Here is a 19985-nt window from a genome sequence, read left to right on the forward strand (position 1 = left end):
ACACCGTGGAGGACATTTATTAAGTCCAGCATTTTTTACGCTGGGCTTACAAATGTCCCTGCAGTGCCGGAGCTCCTGTTCGAACAAAGCGAAACCTTCACCGACTCAGAGCTGGTGTAGGTTTCACTGACATTTTTCCACCTGAAAAATTATAAATGCACCCCCTGTTACGCCGTCTCCTCGCCCCCCTTGCGCAAGTGGCGCAGAGAGCCCACTTCTGAGTAAATTACTCGCAAATCAAGCATTTGTGAACAAATGAATTCGCAAGTGGGCCTTCTGCGCCAGAAAATGCCCTCTGTGCCACTTAATAAATGTCCCCCTATATGTACCATTAAAGTGACAAATACTTCTTCAGCAGGAAAAGAGATCATATCGTGAAATAAAAAAAAAAGGATTGAGCTAACAATACCCAGTTATTGTTGTCCATATGCATCATAGTGATTGACAAACAGAAGTGGACACGCAAAGGTTTTCAAACAATTAGTAGTTTTATTTTGCCCCTGTACTGTAAAAATAAGAGCTACATGGACATCCATGGTTTCCAGTGTAGTTTTCAGAAATGTCCCTGATTCTTGATAGATGAAATAGAATTCATCTCTTGTCAGTACTGGAGTGTGATTGTGTAACTAGTCACGTAACAGCATTTGATTTCTCCATTACTACAACACACAACAAGCCCTGAACAAAAGGAGATTGTGGGATGGGTCCACAGTCAGGGCTATACTCTCATTCGCAGACATGAAGAGGACGGAGCCTGGATGAAGACTTAAACCTCCATGGATTCCTTGGCTGGAGGCTTTGCCCCTGACTACCAGTAGAATACTTGCAGAATCTAATGGAGCAATCTGATACTGTGATACCGAAGATGGAACCTGCAGGAACAAAAATACACACATTTAACCCATCGCTAAATTGATGTTGTGACTTTAGTAGTGAGCATTAGAAGTCATACATTATAGACATTACACTGCTATCCAATAGCCCACATTGTTATAGAAGTGACACACTAATAATGTTATCAGAGGGTTTTTTTTAACCTAGGAGTTGGGAACCTGTGCTTGGATATATAATTAGAATGAATTTTTGTGCTCTGTATATAATACTACACATACTGTACAACATATTTGAAAGTAAAGTGATATATATATATTTATATGTTATTACTAGATCGTTTGTGTAACATGTAACAACCATGTTGCTTGACCTTAAATGTATCAAAACAAAGAGTAAAACATGGAGCAAATGTACCTCAATTTTGATGACTGAGAAATCAGGTACGGGAGGGTTGTAGAGGAGGGCATAGGCGTCTCCACTGACTGGTGATGGGGAAAACAGCTTGTCAGCAGCAGGAGCTGGTATGTAGGTCAGCATTGCACACAGTGTGTCCACATCAATATATTTTGGGGTGAGTCCAGCACGCACTGTGTTATCAGAGCAAGCCATGCACTCCACACAATCTAGAGAAAAATATATATATATATTTTTTAATAACGTTTTTATTATTTACTGTTTTTATTTAATGTATAGTACATTATTATGGGGGCAGCCATCTTGCCTGAGCTGTTTTTGAGAGCATTAAGTGCTATGTTTTACAGCAAACCCCATGGACATAGACACAATGAACATTTCCAGGCCCTATTATTTGTATGGGGCAGATTTGTAAGCATGCTCTGTGACCTGTGCAGAGGTCATTCTATAAGGGAGAAAGCCTGATTAGATAAAGCCACTGGTCTTATGAATTTATTGTACTCTGTGGGGCAGAACAGACTTTCTTTATCAGAAGTGCCTCTGTGTTCTTGCATTGTCGCTTTTGTGCCTGTTTTGGCGGTGTTCAATGTAAACAAATCCTTGCAGTCTTTGAATGTTATTTTAGGGAGGTTTTCCCACTGCAATGACTAGAGGTCTAGTTTATTCCAGTTACTCACCTCCCTCCAGATATGCGTGAGGTTCATTGGCTCCTAGATACATGGCCTGTCCAGGTTGAAGAGTCACCATATTGAGAAAATAAATAGCAAAACAACCTATATCTCCTGGGAACTGTGAGTGCAGCTTTAGGAGAAGATCTCCAATACAATAAGACACATCTTCAGCTCTCTGGACTAAAAAAAGATATGGAAGAAACAGTCAGTATAGTATAACATAACAGAATAATATATACTTAGTGGACCTAATGCATATGGACAGTGATGATAGTTTAATTTTTTTCCATGTAAACCCTGCCCACATTTACATGCCACATCCTATATTAGGCTGCGTTCACACTACGTATATTTCAGTCAGTATATTTCAGTCAGTATTGCAACTAAAACCAGGAGTGGATTAAAAACACAGGAAGGATCTGTTCACACAATGTTGAAATTGAGTGGATGGCCGCCATTTAATGGCAAATATTTGCTGTTATTTTAGAACAACGGCTGTTATATTGAAATAATGGCCGTTATTTACGGTTATATGGCGGCCATCCACTCAATTTCAACATTGTGTGAACAGATCCTTTCTGTGTTTTTAATCCACTCCTGGTTTTGGTTGCAATATGAGGACCACAATACTGACTGAAATATACGTAGTGTGAACCCAGCCTAAAACTGCCTCAGTATCCTGCATAAACTTGGCCAACAAAGTGCCTCTACATAGCAGGGGCAGTATTGGCAGAGTGTCCCCTCAAACAGTGATGGAAAAATTTCACAGCTGATCCATCATCAACACTGCTAATAAGTGTGTCACTTCTCTTTTTAGCTTACTGCAGAAAGAGGATTCTATAGTAAGTCTAGAAAGCCCAAATCTGCAACAAAATGGTAAAGAAGCCCTCCTAGCTTATTCCAACAATCCTGTTTTACAGGTCACTGTCCCTCCCCCACCAAAACATTGTCTTGTCAGAAAATGTCCCTCTTAATAGCTAGAGCTACAGTATAAAATTCTGACTAAATAAACCCTGTCAAAGGGAAGCTCATTGCATACTGGATAATAATATAGCTTCCTTAGCTGCAAGAACTTTCTTTTCAGAAGACAAGTATGGCCTAATGCATAAAAACTACACAGAGAAGAAGGGTCAGTGTGACCTTTAGCAAATCTTCCAGAGCCAGTTTAAAGGTGATCTATTGATTGTCTAGCTTTTTTCCTTCTGATAACCTTCCTAGTCTGATAACTGGTGTCATAGACACTTAGCTGCACCCCGTTTTCTTTTTGATATCTGTGTGAGCTCCCCCAATCATTGATTTCTAATTGATTGCTATAGGCGGTTATTCCTTATTATTCTCCTTTGGAGTACATGTTGGTCACTTCCATGCAGAGAGAATCATAGCAAAGGAGAAAGGCTTCACTATGCAAGAAAGCAGAACTATGTAGAAGATAATATACTGTTCACAGTGGTGGGACCATAGTACTTGTGACCTGCATGCTAGAATAAATTCGGCCATGCTTGCTATATTTCTTCCTAACCAGATTTATGTACCTTGTTGTGTTACACGCTGCACCAGCAAGTTAAGTTGTTCTGCAAACTCTTTCTTGCCGCTCTGCATCATGCAGGTGAAGCATCGCTGCAGTGCCTTCCTTTGCTCTGTCTCCTTGCTGGGATCGTCTGCACTGGACTCCAGCTGTTGTGCAGCATCCTCGCCAATGAGTGTGCGGAACTCTGGAATGCCTAAAAAATAATGGCAGGACAGCCCTTACATTGAGATACTGTCTCCTTCAATGGAAAAACATAGGGGGAGATTTATTAAACTGGTATAAAGTAGGACTGGCTCAGTTGCCCCTAGCAACCAATCAGATTCCACTTTTCTTTCCCCTACAGATTCTTTAGAAAATGAAAGGTGGAATCTGGTTGGTTGCTAGGGGCAACTGAGCCAATTCTACTTTACACCAGTTTGATAAATCTCCCCCATAATTTATACGGGTATCACATGTGTAGTCTGACAGGTAATAGAACTGCTTGCATGGAATGGCATCTGTACAATTTAAGACAATAAATTCATATAAAACAGCTATGTATAAGAAGAACAGCATTGCAGAAATAGCCAACGTTGTTAATTCTCTCTTGTAACAGCCATCTGCACAAACATAACAACAGGAAGTACAGTCATATTAGTTGTCACTTTGTCTTGAATTTCTGAGCCGCTAATCCTATAGTGGCTGACACAATTGTCCGTTTCTCTAATCCCTGAACATGGAAAGCTTTATTAGGAAAAAAAATAGGTCACCCCATGTAGGCACAGAGTGTAAAGGTGACCATTGTATGTGTTTGATGCATACCCTGCAAGAATCCTACAATCTCAGCTATAGGTCTGAATCCACAAAGACCCCGGAACGGGGTAAGAGCAATGGCCATCTCTGGCTTGTGGTTGTCATCAGGGTAATGCTGAGGAAACTGGGTATGCAACTTCTTGGCCAGTTCCTAGGTATGAATGTAGTAAGAGAAAAAAAGAGATGATTGAGGTGTTAGGACAATAATTAATAGACAAAGGACAGTCAAATATGGACAAAGAAAACAGGATGAGAGAAATTAATCAGATAAGGAAGGAAATAGAGATTTCTTTAACTGTATGTATCATTTTAACATGTATCTATACACAGTGTAGGCAGGTTTAGCCAAATTCAGCCATCTAACATTTTCCCTGATATTAAAAGTCAGGCGAAAGGAGGATTGGAAGAGTTGGAGCCAAGTCAACAAGTCCACTTATTTGTTTCCTTGGAAGAAAAGTTGCTTTCTGCACCTTATCACCTCTCCACATTTAAATAAACATGCATTGCGTATTAAAGAGAATCTGTCGGGTCGGTACCAGGTACAGAGCTGCAGACACAGACAGATAGGTGATAGGGAGATAAAACTAATGAAGCCTTTATCTTTGCGGATGTTTTGCAGAGTTATAGAATTGGATTTTTCCTTGTCACAAGAATCTGTCTGGAGTAAGGCTTCAGGTCTGCCATTTTGCTTAAAGGAATTTCCTAGGATTAGATAAAGGGTCTCTCTTCCTCAGAAACAATGCTCCTCTTATCCATGGGCAGTGCATGGTCTTACAGCTCTGCCCTCTTCACTTTGAGGTTTAGTGTTTCTTTATATTGCCAATAGATTACAATTTGGTTAATTACATGTGGACATTGGAAAGACACAGGCTCTCTGTTGCACAACAGATGCAATAGCTACAGCGGTCCATAGGAATACTTTTAAACGTGCAACCGTCTTATTGTTACCTTGTCTGGATGAGCTTGGATGGACAGTGCGAGCCTCACTGACAGAACTTTAAAGAGAAAAGGCAGCTGATCCTGGAAAGCTTCTCTGACCTTTGACCCCAGACAATCTGGATGAGCTGAAATCCATTGTCCCAAGGTCTTCTGGCTAACACGGTTGTCAGTGATCAAAGCATCACCTTTGGGGTGAGTTCCCATCCACAACTAATGAAGGAAAAGAAGGGTCTATATAAAAGCATACACATAATAAGATTATAAAAATTACTACAGTGTAATAGGAAGCTATGATTCATTCATTCATTCACGGATGTGTCCTACTGGTAATAAAGGGTTAGAAAAGAATTTCTTCATCACTCTATGTAAATTGATCTTTGTCTCATGGTTGGGTTTTTGTCTTTCTATGAGTACCCTGGGATTGTAAGTATTATCTAATGTCTATGGGGACAAATCTCAACTCATCTGACTCTTTGTTTGCCTAAGAGATAAGCAGTCCTGAAAGCAACCAGCCTACAGATGTGCTGCAAAAATATAGATTCTATAACTGTCTCATTCATCTGAACAGGGTTTGTAAAAATCCATGTATATGCTACAGAAACATTCAGATACAGCGGTACCTCGGTTCTCAAACTTAATTGGTTCCAGAAGGCAGTTTGAGAGCCGAGCAGTGTCTTCCCATAAGAAATAATGTAATTGTGTTTAACTGGTTTCAGCACCCACTAATAATTGCCTACAGTACCCATATATTACATTGATAAGTGCCAAGTTTAATCACTACAGTATGGTACAGTACAGAGCAGCACTATACAGGACATTACAGAGCAGCACTATACTGTACAATACATTATACACAAGAAACAATAAAAAAAACAGCAATTATAGTACAGTAGTCACCAACTCCTCACTCATCCTTTACGTTATAGAGTCCCCCCAATCCCAGCACTGTAAACTATGGGAGATGGTGGTGCATTGTCTGTACTACTGCTGTACTGTATATGCACTCCAGCAGTCTTATACAGTACTGTACAAGATGGGAGATGGTGGTGCACTGCCTGTACTACTACTGTACTGTATATGCACTCCAGCAGTCTTATACAGCACAGGATGAGAGATGGTGGTGCACTGTCTGTACTACTGCTGTACTGTATATGCACTCCAGCAGTCTTATACAGTACTGTACAAGATGGGAGATGGTGGTACACTGCCTGTACTACTACTGTACGGTATATGCACTCCAGCAGTCTTATACAGTACTGTACAAGATGGGAGATGGTGGTGCACTGCCTGTACTACTACTGTACTGTATATGCACTCCAGCAGTCACCGCACTCACCACATACTACCCACCATCCACGCTCGCAAAAACGTTGAGATACCTAATACTTCAAGATTGGGTGCCTGAAAAGTGTTTGAGAACCGAGCAAGGGTTTGAGAACCAAAGCAAACTTTCCTTGAAAATATAGTTTGAGTTCCAAGCAGTTTGAGAACCGAGGTGCCACTGTATATGGAATGGATTATTTCATAGTTACTATACACCTGTACGGAGTTATCGGGCAGTGTCCATCCATCCTGAGTCACAGAGCTGTGCGCTCTGATTGACAGCTCACTGCCTGTGTTCAAGTGCTACTTGGGCTGTCAATCACAGAGCAAGATCTAAGGGTGGTCATACACCTTCAATAACTGATGGCTGAATGATCAATTATCTCTCTTGCCCACCGCCTGTCCTTCCCATACACAGGAATGGTAGGCACTGCCCAGCGTTCCTATATTCTCTATGAGGAGAATGGATTGGGAAAAAAAAGAAGAGATATATCTCCAGAATTAAGGTAATGGCTATGTTCCCACTAGGTAAAATAAAGGCAAATAACAGCCTTTGTTTGCCCTTATTTTTGCCTAGTGGGAACATAGCCAAAAAGCTATATTAAGCAGAGCCTTCGAATAAAACCTTATCACTACTTGCAATCTATTTCCTTGTGTAAAGTACTTCACTAATCTATAGTGGATAAACTGCATCTCCAAAACAGCTATCTGGGCAAGGATTGTGGGAAACCATAGCACTGTGTATATCTGGCATTATTCCTCAACAGTATTGTTTCATTACCTCTGCATATGGTTTATTTGGCTCAATCAACCGCCCAGCGTCACCGCTGGCCCATAGCTGGGCTACTTCACTGTCACCTCCAAGCTTGCCCCATGCATAATCTTGCACCACACAAGACAGAAGGAAAACTGTGTATGATACAAAAGGACAGAATGAAGCAAGTTAAATGCATGATATTATATTACATAGGGAAGACGACCCCTCTAAAATCCCTTACATTTAACATTTCCACTGTTAAGATACACCTCATCATTTCATGGATATTTTATTCAACTTAGCTTCAAAGATGTTAAAGGGAACCTGTCACCCCGAGCAGCCCTCGCGAACCCACCCCACCCCTGGACAAGGCCCCACATACATACCAGCTCCTGCGTATTCTGCTCCCGGGGGGCTGCCTGGGGTGGCAGGTTCCCTTTAACCCCTTTCTTACCGGTCTAATTTTCCTTTTCGCTTTTCTCCTCCTTGTGTTTAAAAGGCCATAGCAGTTGCATTTTTATAGACGTTTTTTGTTTACGCCATTCGCCCTTATGGTAAAACTGACTTGTTATCTATATTCGTCAAGTTAGTACAATTACAACGATAGACAACTTGCATTTTTTGTGCCATGATCTGTACTTTCTATTGGTACCTTAATTGCGTATATACAACTTTTTGATCACTTTTTATTACAATTTTTCTTGATTTGATGCAACCAAAAATGTGCACTTTTGGTGCATTTTTTGCGCTTACTTCGTTTACCGTAAAAGATTAGGAATGTGATAATTTATTAGTTCTGGCTGGCTACTATACAAGACTATTGGGGAGGGCTGGCTACTATATAACATACTATGGGGGAGGGCTGGCTTATATATGAGACTATTAGGGAGGGCTGGCTACTATACGAGACTATTGGGGAGGGCTGGCTACTATATAAGAGACTATTGGGAGGGCTGGCTACAATATGAGGCAGTTGGGGAGGGCTGGCTACTATATGAGACTATGGGGAAGGACTGGCTACTATATGGGACACTTGGGGGGCTGGCTACTATTTTGGCACTATTGGGAGGGCTGGCTAATATGTGGGGCAATTTTGGTTGGGTTGGCTACTACATGGGGCAATATTGGGGGGGGGCTATTACATGGGATGGGGTTTAATCATATCATAGCAATGTATCACATCATTTATCATATCATAGTGCACAGTGCTGGGAGACGCACACCTCTGACAGTGCCAGGAACAACAATGGCAGGACGGCCACATGTCCTTTTCAATGATTATCAAGGTTGGCCTGCGACTTTGTCCAATTTTTACATTTTGGCCCACTGTATATTTTACATATCGCCTTAAAGGGAACCAATCACATTAAAATTGGTCATAAAGCTAAGGAAACGTGCTGATACATCAGCCAGCACGCTTCCTAAACATCCCCCTGTACATACAGCCCGCAAAGTTAGTTTAATAGTCTCCCACGCTCTATGTAAATTACCATGCAAGTAGTCACGGTGGGTGGGGGCTTCTTCAAGTAGTCACTGGGTCCTGAGCCGGCTCCGGCGCTGTAATCACGCCCCTCTGAGCGTGTTGGAAAGCGGCGCCTGGTGACGTCATTCAGGGGGCCGGCATTGCACGTCGGCCACGCTGACGTCTTTACTATACTGCGCATGCGCAGTACAGTGGGTGAAGCCGCTGCTGTACTACGCCGCGCAGGCGCAGTACAGCAGCTTCTTATCCGTTTGCACTGCGCATGCGCAACATAGTAAGGACGTCAGCGTGGCCGACGTGCAATGCCGCCCCCCCCCCCGAATGACGTCACCAGGCGCTGCTTTCCAACACGTTCATAGGGTCGTGATTACAGCCCAGGACCCAGTGACTACTTGAAGAAGCCCAAAGGGCAATTTTTTTTTATATATTATGTGTATTAAAGGGAACCTATTACCACTATCTAGCCCCTGCGGCTATACCTAAAGTACTCGCTATGTCAGCTACACAAATCACCCCAAAATTTACTTTATGCATCTCCATATGGGTGGTCCTCAGCAGCAAAGTAGTCACAGTGAGAATCACGTCCAGAGGGGAGGGAATACACAGGATATTTCGTCCCCCAATGCCTAGTTCACTATTATTGATATAGTGAGGGCTATGTATAAAGTTAATATTTGGGGGACTTTTTTTAACAACAAAGCAAATACTCATATGTTTACAAACAGTGCTACCAGTTCTATTACACTGTATATACAGCTGCAGGGGCTAGTTGGTGGTGATTTGTTCCCTTTAAAAAGATTATGCTGCTGCACATGTCATTCAATGACATGTCAGTTTTTCGTGTGGCTGCTAGGGATCCCAGCCGGAGTGCATACTATGGGGGACATTTATTAAGTCCGACGTTTTGAACGCCGGACTTAAAAATGTCCCCGCATCTCCGGCGCTACCAAGATTTATGTAGAGGCAGACTGCCTCTACATAAATCCTGTGCGCTCCAGTGCGCAGGGCCGAGCCCCCGTCTGCGTCCCCGTTCCGCCCCCTCCCCGGCATACCCGGCAGAAGGTGCCGTTTTGCGAATATTTTATAAATATAAATAAAATATTCGCAAAACGGCACTTTACGCCGAAAATCAAAGATACGCCAGATGATACATGTCCCCCTATGTGTATACACTTCGTCCGGGATTCTCTCTGACTGCAGTACAAGATAAGTTTTGTATTAATCACGGCTGTTGTTGCAATGGGGCAACAACGGCCATTATTAGTACAAAACTTACGTTGTGTGAACATAGCCTAAAGCAGTATTGTTTGGCCCTAATGCATGGAAAGTGTGTGTGTGTGTGTGTGTGTGTGTGTGTGTGTGTGTGTGTGTGTGTTCTTGATCTTTTTAATGCCACGGCCCCGCCAACTTCTGATTCAACTTTGACTATATTGGGGTACATCTGGGGCCCCCACTTTTAACTTTTGCCAAGGGTCACACCTTGCGCTGAAGATGTAGGGGGAGAGTGGTGTGGGACCAGCTGACCACCACATACAATACACTGTTATAGCTGGCTAAATAGCTTATATCTATGGTCACAGTCAGTCTGTAACATCAACTAATCCGCGTGCACTTGGAAATCCTCTGCCAAGCAGAGAAGAGTCAGGTGTACTATGGCTTGTCTGCACAGGTCACTCCACTCCCTATGTACAAGATCCGGGAACCACTGAGCGAGTCAGGGAGATGGACTGAACACCAGGGGGCGCCACGTCCAATCTAACACTACTGTATTATTCTGCAGAACAGACATGTAATACAGTATTTCATAGCTGGAACAGTGAGCTGCCAGAAACCGGGATGATCGCCCTCGCAGCCCCCGTTTTCGGACTTTCCTAGCCCCCACCTAGTAAACGGGTCATATATGATGTATGCATTATGCTCCCTTGGACTGCACCGCTATCTGGACTGGGTAATACGCGAGTGCAATGCCCTGATGGTTATTAGAGTACAGAATAATAGGTGACAGTAAGAAACATGTGCAAACAATGGTGACTGATGTGAGACAGCACAGATAGGTGTAGAACTACATCTCCCAGCAGGCCCTGCTCCGCTCCCCGTGCCTGTATCCCGGCCTTGTACACTGTCCCCCCCCCCGCCCGCCGTGCTCAGCTTCACGTCCTTCCGCCCTCCTGCCCTCCGCTCACCTTTGGGTTCAGCCATGGCTCTCTATATGCGGCTCCTTACAGTGCGCAGACACCTCACACCGCGAAGCATGCCGGGAGGTGTAGTCCACGTCCCAGCGGTGACGTTTTACGGCTAACATAAAGTTCTAGTGATCGGGATTGGCGGACGGCTTGATTGACATAAAACACACAACACAACCATAGTAATGAGCACAAAGGTTTAATGCAGCAGATACAGACAGCGACCCCTCTATACACACTCTCCGCTGCCCCGGGCCTGACGTTGATTGACAGCTCCTAGCATTGGCCGCCTTCCAGGTGACGTCACGCGGCCTCACCTGTGGCATGTCATACCTGTCTACACGCTAAACCACGCCCCTCCCGGTAGCAGTAAAATATTGGCTCTTGTAAACTCCGCCCCTTGCATCATTTACCACGCCTCCGTAACTTAGCTGTTCCTTGAGTCCTGGCGTCCAAGTCCCGCCTCTTCTTGTACAAACTTGTCTTATGATTGGCTGGTATGAGACAGTGTAGGCTCGCCGCTCGCCTATTGGCTGTAATACAGACGTCGCACACGGGAGCCCCGCCCTGCATAGACTGCCCCGTCACATCCCGAAGGCTACCTGTCCAAGGCGGAGTCCCGGCTGGAGGATCCAGCTCCACACTTTGACCCTCGCGGAAGGAGCCATGGCCGGCTACGACACTAACCCCTTCGCGGACCCGGTGGACGTTAACCCCTTCCAGGTAATTGTGAGCCGAGAACTTGTCTGGTGGCGTAATAAGTCACGTAAGTGGCTGCTGCCGGGTAGTAACCTAATACAGCCGGCCGGGAAGGGGAGCCCGGGCTCAGCAGGTGGACGGGGCGGGGCCTGACACTTCTCACCCGCTCTCTATGCTGTGATGTGGCGGAGGTGTCTGTGCGCTGCAGCTTCCTGGCAACTTCCTGGGGCTGTGCAGCTTCTCATACTGAGAGGGGAACCCATCCTCTATGCCCCCTGCCCAGCTATATAGGACACGCCCCAACCGGTGGCATGTACGTCAGGAGACTCACAACCATGGTTATCACATGACTGCTGGAAACAGCCACACACACACACACACATATACACACTAGACCCCTGAAACAACTATAGAGTACACACCAGACCCCCGCCCCAAACACACACACACATGTGTGTACACACGTGTACACACACACACACACACACCAGACCCCCCCTACACATACACACTACACACCAGACCCCCCCCCTTCACACACACACTACACACCAGACCCCCCCTACACACACACTACACACCAGACCCCCCCTACACACACACTACACACCAGACCCCCCCACACACACTACACACCAGACCCCCCCCCCACACACACACTACACACCAGACCCCCCCACACACACACACACACTACACACCAGACCCCCCCACACACACACACACACTACACACCAGACCCCCCCACACACACACTACACACCAGACCCCCCCACACACACACTACACACCAGACCCCCCCCCCCCACACACACACTACACACCAGACCCCCCCAAACACACACACACACTACACACCAGACCCCCCCAAACACACACACACACACTACACACCAGACCAGCCTATAAGGAAAGAACAACTTCTTCCTGACTCACCCATTTATGACTTTGGCTCAACAAATTTGTATCGTAAACTACAGTGACAGTTTTCTAAAAAAAAAAAAAAAGGTGCTGTTTGAGATATTTTGTGCTGAGCAAAAATCACCCATGCTGTATTGTTGTAGTAATATATGGTAAATGTCTGTATGTCAGCCAGGCGTGTTGGTGCGCCCGCCTGCTGTGTGTGTGCAGCTACTGTTGTGAACACACAGGGCACAGATAAGAGCCGTGAAAAGGAAGTTGTCTAATCTCAGTGAGTATCTGCTCTAGATTATTTCTACTCTTCATATGTTGTGCATCTAGTCTGATACATGATTTTGATATTGTGTGTACATGTTGTTGTTGTTGTTGTTATGAGAGAGCACAGCATGTTTTTCTTTTGGTTTGTTTTTTTAAAATATTATTTTGGCAGATTTGTATAAAATGCAAAAAAGAAAAATCTTCTAAGCTCCTGTATGGAATCAGGTCTAGTTGGGGCCCTGTGCAGCTTTTTAGCAGCTTTGGAGCCACCTGTGTATGTAACACATGGGCCCATCACAGTTTCGTCCTTACCTCCTCTATCCAGCACCTCTCTTGTCATCCTTTTCAAACTCCCACCGTTTTTGAAAAATCTGTAGTTAGTTCCTCTGGAGCACTATGGACTTTCCTCAGTCCCTCAGTGCACCATTCGGCCCGTCCTCTGCCTCCTACATTCATGTTTACTTATTCATATTCCAGTATACTGGAACACCGGCTTGCTTATGCTTTCTTGAATATGCATAAATAGGCATGAGGGCTAAAAGGTGCACTTGTCGAGAAATGCCCCCACTGATCCAAAGGAACCATTAGCACTTGTTTGCTCCTCATTCCCCGCTCGCTGCCGCCGCTATTCCACGCGGCGGTAGTGAGTGGGTGAGTCCGGAGGGGTGGAGGGGGGGCTGCCCGGGTGATCGCTAGATTGTTTGGGCGGCACATAGCATACAGCAGCGGTCTGCTGCTACCGCTCCTATTCCACTGAGCGACTGTCGGCTGATCGTCGCCTTCTATTCCATTAGGTCAATTATAGGCCGAACACAAACGATAATCGTTCCGTGGGACAGGGCCTTTAGAAGAACCACAAGTGCCTCCTCTACGAATACTAGCTTTCCTTTAAAGGCATTATTAGAAAGTACAGCGAAGTACGATATATCGTATGGAAATTCGTTTTGCGATCGCTTAAGCCTATCTCACACATTGGTTAAATCGGCGAACGACTGTTTACACTGAACAATCTGCGATTTTTTTGCAAACGACGATTTTAGAACATGTAAGATCAAAATGAACTATTTCTCGTTCGTCGTTTGATCGTTCGCAGCGTTTACACGTACAATTATCGTTCGAATTTGATCGTTATCACGCGAATTCGCACTATAATCGTTCCGTGTAAACGCAGCATAAGCCTCCATAATGCCTTTAATTAACCATGTATGGTTGAGCTCCACCTGTTTTGGGGGATACAATAGGGGGTGTAAAGCAGAATCTTAACTGATTACTATTTTATTCCTCTAATGGGTATTAAAAGAGGGACTATCACCACCTATAGAAATGTCATAAAGGTGAAATTATTAGAATGACAAATATTTTATACCTGTATATTATGTATTTTGATCGGCCGGGGTCTAGGTGTTCAGACTCACAGCGATCATTACATGGAACCAGGAGAAGTGCTCAGCTGGTGTAGCCAGCCAGGGGGGCTGAAACAGCGCTCTGGGGGCGGGTAAGTGCTCCAAATGGCTTTCCGTCAAGAGGACTACATTAAAACTGCATGGGAATAGTTCTGAGGATGCATGTAAGAGACATACCTTCATCCTCAGCACCCCATGTGCAATAGAGAGCTATTAGCAGGTTAGATTTCTCCACCCTGCTAAAAGTTCCCATTTAAAGAAGTACTCCAGTGATCTTTTTCTTTCAAATCAACTGGTTTCCGAAAGTTACATAGATTTGTAATTTACTTCTGTTTAAAAATCTTAAGTCTTCCCATACTTATCAGCGGCTGTATGTCCTGCAGGAAGTGCTATATTCATTACAGTCTGACACAGTGCTCTCAGCTGCCACCCCAGTCGCTGACAGAAACTTTCCAAAGCAGCAGCAAATTCTCATAGAAAACCTCTCCTGCTCTGGATAGTTCCTGTCAGGGTAGCAGCGGAGAGCACTGTGTCAGACTCCCAGAGCTGTGCGGGCTGTGGTTGCTGGAGAGGATGATGGCAGGGGGATGCTCAGTGTCTCTCCAGTGCCCTGTGTCCCTCAGTGTCCCCCTGCCATCATCCTCTCCAGCAGCCACAGCCCGCACAGCTCTGGGAGTCGGGTCGTGACATCACCATGTTATCCAGGAAGTGATGCCTTGATGCAGTAGTAAGTGCAGGGAAAAAAGCACTTTATGTGCATTTCCCGTAATAAGTGTATATTGGAGATTTGTATAACTTTTGGGGGCAATACAATAACTCTGCATAAGAACTTGTTTTCTGTTAAAAGTACATTCAAAGTTATATAGATGTGTCTATACAATGTATTACCGTATCTGTGCGGTTCTGCCACACTGGTAGCTGATAGAAATCCATGAATTGAAAAAAATGGCCTCTGTGCCAATTCATATTGTCTCCTGCTCCCACTGCTCTCCCCATTAGGAGACAAATCTTCCATGCCTTTCTCTCACATTGTGTGTGTTTGCTGAGTACAGGCTGATGATGCAGACAGGGGGCAGGGTGTGATGTCACAGGAGGCTTGGCTGGATCCCCCAATCCCCTGAGTGATTCACCATCTTTGACTGGCCAGAAGCAGGTGCAGCACTAATTTTACTGATTGTGATGGGTGGGGGACTGTGATGATCAGCTGAGGGAAAGCATTGCATTCTGGGAACTGCTCAACCAGGAAGGACAGAAACATGATACAGAACAACCCTCCCCCCCCCCCCCCCCACCCCCCAAACAAATGGATTTTTGGTAGTTTCAAAACTGGGATAGACAGGTAAGTAATGCTATATGCTCCTGCAGAAGTTTCATTTTTTTTAACCTCTACCTGGAGTTCCCCTTTAATAAACATTTTCGGCGGACTTCTCCTTTAAGTGACAGGGGCATTTTAGGCTGTGTTTTTTTTTTTAGGATATGTTATAACATGGCATCAGCCACTTTTGAACAAATCCACACCTTCATGTGTGACCAATGGCTGTGCGATGTTACTGGTAATACCAGCAGGATCATGCAGAGATTGGCCACCTCTTGCAGGAAAGAGGTTTTGTCCGCGTGTGGAAGTTCTAACATTGGAACACACCCTTATATGAGAGAAGATGGTTATTCTAATTTCAGATGATATCTTTGTTTTGTACTTTGATGACTGTTCATACTCTTTTTAAAATGACTCATTCCCTCTTATGTGGCTGGGAAGATATTTCCTGCAGGGACATTTATACATTGCTGAAAGAGTGGGGGTCCCAAACTGTTGAAGCCCCCTGACATACATTTGCCCTAATAGGGGGTAGTTATTAGGGAACTCCTTTTAGTAAACAAGTATCGTCCACAGTTATTAAAGTATATGCAATACTTTATCATCTACTTCCGGGTAGTGCAGGGGGTGGGAATGCTGCGGCTGTGTCCAGCAGCTTCTGGAGGCTGCGGCCTATCCAGGGTGAGCGCCGGGAGGGTGTAAGCCGCAGCAGCGCGTGGCGGGGGGTTGGGACCAGCCGGTTACATGATGCTCTTGGCGCCAGATTTTAAGATGGACACAGAGCCTCACAGTGCTGAGTGCTCTGTCCCAGCGTCCCAGCAGTGTTCTGGCTACTGATTCTCTCCTGACCTCCAGACATCTTACTGAGGTTGCATCATGGAGAATGAAAGCGCTGAGACAACTGTGGTTGTCAGGTCTGAGACACAAGCACCTGTGGTACGATAGGGTAAGAGGGGGTTCTCCCCACAGATCTATGACAAGCATATTTTTCTGATATTATTCATTTTTTACTCGTATATGAGATTACATGTAAGAAAGCTCGGTCTAAAAGCAGAGATTGCCATGTATGCAAAAAGCGTTTAAGTAGCTCATATAACAAGATTATTTGTGGAGGATGTATGAATAAAGTTCTGGATGATCAGGGTCCCTCCTTGAGGGATATGATTAGAAAGGAAATCGGGGTACGTACCATGTTCCTTCTATAGAAACCTCTTATTTTTTTCAGTTTTTGTTAGTTCCATTTTTTTCTTTAGGCCTCTATCCCCTCCCAGACCCCAGTACAGGCGCCTGTTATTGCTCTACCTATTATTTTAGAGGAGCCAGGCCCTAGTAGACCTTATCAGCCACCACCTCCCCCCTCTACTCAGGAGGAAGAGTAGGAGGAGCAATTATCTGGGTTGGAGGAGCCTGGTGAGCTATATATATATATATATATATATATATATATATATATATATATATATATATATATATAGCAAATAGATAATCCACGGCACTCATGGGGTTAAACGGTGAAAAAAGTAAGTGATTTATTGCAGCATTCCAAAACAAGACACGACGTTTCGGTAACCTCACGTTACCATCCTCAAGTGGATTATCTATTTGCTATTTGGGAACGATCTGTGGTCAGGATCCAGGACCGCTGGCACCCGAATATTTTTGAGCAGTGCTGCTTAGATTTTCTGTTACATATATATATATATATATATATATATATATATATAATTTGTAGGGATCTTCCCGGGGGATGGTGTGTTTGGACACAGTTCACAGCAGACTTGGACTTGTAAAATAACAGCTTGGCGTTTATTTGCAGCATAAACAGTCCATCAAACAAAACACAGCAGCACCGTGCTTTAAGAATAAAACAAACAAAAAGGTCTTGCCCGTCTGGGCGCTTACTAACAGGTTTCTTCACCTATCTGACACTAGACAAACAGTGCATCTTTCACCTGGATACCGCAGGGTATATAAATGCAGGGCTCCAGATGGCGACCAAAATGGTCGCCAATGCGACTGAAATTTTGCAAATGGCGCCCAGATTTATTAATCTGGGCGCCATTTGCGACTGGCCCCGTCGGCGGCGCGCTGTCTCTTTAAGTCCGGGCCCCCGGCTGATGCGCGGCTGCCGGGGGTGTCCCGTCCTATCCCCGGCAGCGCGGCGCATCAGTGAGCTGCCTGGGGCCCTGACTTCCGGCACAGGAAGCGCACGTCAGAGACGCTTCCTGTGTCAGAAGTCACAGCCCCGGCGTACAGGGAGCTCACTGACGCGCCGCGCTACCGGGGATAGGACGGGACACCCCCGGCAGCCGCGCATCAGCCGGGGACAGCACCTGAAGAAGAAGAGGATCGCCGGGGGAGCGGGTTGTCAGGTGAGTTTGTGTGTTTGTTTTTTTTAAATACTGCTTAGCATAGAGGAAAGGGGGGGCATCTATAATGGGGGGAGAAGAGGGGCCATCTTCAAGGGGGGGAGAGGGGGCCATCTATAAAGGGAGGGGATATCTATAAGGGGGGGAGAAGAGGGGGCATCTATAATGGGGGGGGAGAGGAGGCATCTATAAGGGGAGGGGGTATCTATAAGGGGGGGAGAAGAGGGGGCATCTATAATGGGGGGGAGGAGGGGGCATCTATAATGGGGGTAGAGGGGGTCATCTATAAGGGGAGGGGGCCATCTATAAGTGTAGGGCAAACTGGCTGCAGACACTGGGAGATAGATATATGCACAATTATTATTATCAGGGCCCCTCAGGTGTCTGTATTGTAGGGGGTCACTTGCATTAGTCACTAGGTGAGAGATATATCTATTTATATACACATCTTGTGGGGGGTCACTATGGCTGCAGTCATAAGTCTAGCTCAGTATGTATAGACTGTTGCAAGCTTTTAAAGGGAACCTGTCACCCCCGGTGACGGGGTGACAGGCTCCCAACCCCCCGTTAGAACCTATACTCACCTCATCGCGCCGGGTCCCGCTTCTGAAGATGGCCGGGTCACGGAGATCTCAGCCGCTGCAGCCCGGCGCGCACACTGAGAGATGAGTCCAACGCTCATAGAGAATGACTGGAGAGTCCAGCGCTCCGTCATGTCAGAATGGCGCGATGAGGTGAGTATAGGGGGGTTGGGAGCCTGTCACCCCGGCACGGGGGTCGACAGGTTCCCTTTAAGTTCAAGTTCAGAAGAGTAAGCCTCATTAAAAGGCTAGCCAAGTGAAGCTGAAGTACTGAGTCAGACTGTATATGGTTGTCAAGTTGCAAGTTTCCATGTTAAACGTTTTCAAACTAAGAAAAGAAAGAATCTAAAGGAGGAGGATGCTGCCGTGGCCTCTGCACACAGTAGGTCCCATTTAACATAACATTAATTTTACATGGTTTAAAATGTTGGCGACCAAATATTCTATTTGGCGCCTAAATTTTTCAGGTTAGGAGCCAATGGCTCCCAGGTAAATTTTTTTAGTCTGGAGCCCTGAAATGCTCCAGCAGCGTCTGTATTCCTTGCTCCCAGGAGAATCAGCATGCAGGCTGTTCACCCCTGGCTGAGAGACAACACTGGATCCTCTGCAGGGCTTTTACCTTGTCAGGCTGATTAGGGTCAGAAGCACCTGACCCCAAAACCTGACCTGGATCGGGGGGAAGGGAATGGCAAGTCCCACTACCAAAAACCTACCTGCCATTCCATGTAAGTCCAGGCCCGGCAATAATAAATAATAGCTCAGCAGCATAACACTGCTGAGCACAGATGCCTCCTGGACTCACCATCTCACGCTACGTATTAACCTGGGTGAGATGTACATCCCCTCGAGCACTTTACCAGTGACATGTCTACAATATATATATATATATATATATATTAGTATATTTGTGTGTGGGTTTAGATCTCCAAGCGTAATGCCCTGCCTTTTGAAGACACCGCATCTTTTAAAGACCCTATGGAGAGACGTGCAAAAGTTTATCTTAAGATGGATTGGGAAGCATCTACTGTTTCCTTTTAGGCCCCTTGTGGCAGCCACCTCAGTTTTTAGGTCCCTTGGGGTCTGCATGTCTGAGTTAAAAGAGCTCATTAGTAGAGGCACATCTTCTGAGGATCTCCTTAAGTCCTTTCACAGCCTGGATTATGCGGTGTCTTTCATATTTTAGGCATCGGCCGATGAACTTAGATTATCAGCACGCTGTGCTGCCCTATCTAATTCAGCCAGAAGATCAATTTTGCTCAAGGAGTGGAAAGGCGGTCACTTCTAAAGCCAAGTTGTGTGGTGTTCCTTGTGAGGGCAAGTCTTTATTTGGGCCGGCTCTTGATAATAACCTTGTGAAGGCTTCGGATAGAAAAAAGTGCTTTCTGCTCATGCCTCAGGAACCCAGCTGTCCCTTCAAGGGAAGAGGTAGGAACATACAGAAAGGCGGGGCTACCTATAAGAAAGAGTGGAGAGCCCCTAAAAAAATCTAAATGTTTTCTCTTTGTGGGTTCTGAT

At 45.2% G+C, this 19985-nt stretch overlaps 2 protein-coding genes across 2 annotated transcripts in view; one reads left to right on the top strand and one right to left on the bottom strand.

The window, feature by feature from the left end:
- Positions 1–469: 469 nt before the first annotated feature.
- Positions 470–11015, bottom strand: MPI (mannose phosphate isomerase). The gene is made up of 8 exons (XM_069956431.1): positions 10925–11015; positions 7283–7410; positions 5188–5388; positions 4249–4390; positions 3452–3640; positions 1926–2099; positions 1249–1457; positions 470–872 (listed from the first exon to the last, which is right to left on the bottom strand). The coding sequence occupies exons 1-8, from the start codon at positions 10938–10940 to the stop codon at positions 660–662; spliced, it is 1272 nt and encodes a 423-aa protein (XP_069812532.1). The 5' UTR covers positions 10941–11015; the 3' UTR covers positions 470–659.
- A 419-nt stretch (positions 11016–11434) lies between these two features.
- SCAMP2 (secretory carrier membrane protein 2) overlaps positions 11435–19985 on the top strand; it is a 43335-nt gene continuing 34784 nt past the window's right edge. The window contains exon 1 of the mRNA XM_069981454.1: positions 11435–11647. Coding sequence (XP_069837555.1) covers positions 11591–11647 — 57 coding nt within the window. The 5' untranslated portion in view covers positions 11435–11590. The remainder of the gene's footprint in view (positions 11648–19985) is intronic.

The sequence above is a fragment of the Dendropsophus ebraccatus genome, chromosome 1 (assembly GCF_027789765.1).
Source record: "Dendropsophus ebraccatus isolate aDenEbr1 chromosome 1, aDenEbr1.pat, whole genome shotgun sequence".
Classification (NCBI taxonomy): Eukaryota; Metazoa; Chordata; class Amphibia; order Anura; family Hylidae; genus Dendropsophus; species Dendropsophus ebraccatus.

Excerpts from the sequence above, each read along its gene's own strand:
- MPI (XM_069956431.1), bottom strand. Across the intron at positions 4,391-5,187 it reads TCCAAGCTCATCCAGACAAG|GAACTGGCCAAGAAGTTGCA; the intron begins GTAACAATAAGA and ends ATTCATACCTAG. Across the intron at positions 1,458-1,925 it reads TCACGCATATCTGGAGGGAG|ATTGTGTGGAGTGCATGGCT; the intron begins GTGAGTAACTGG and ends ATTTTTCTCTAG.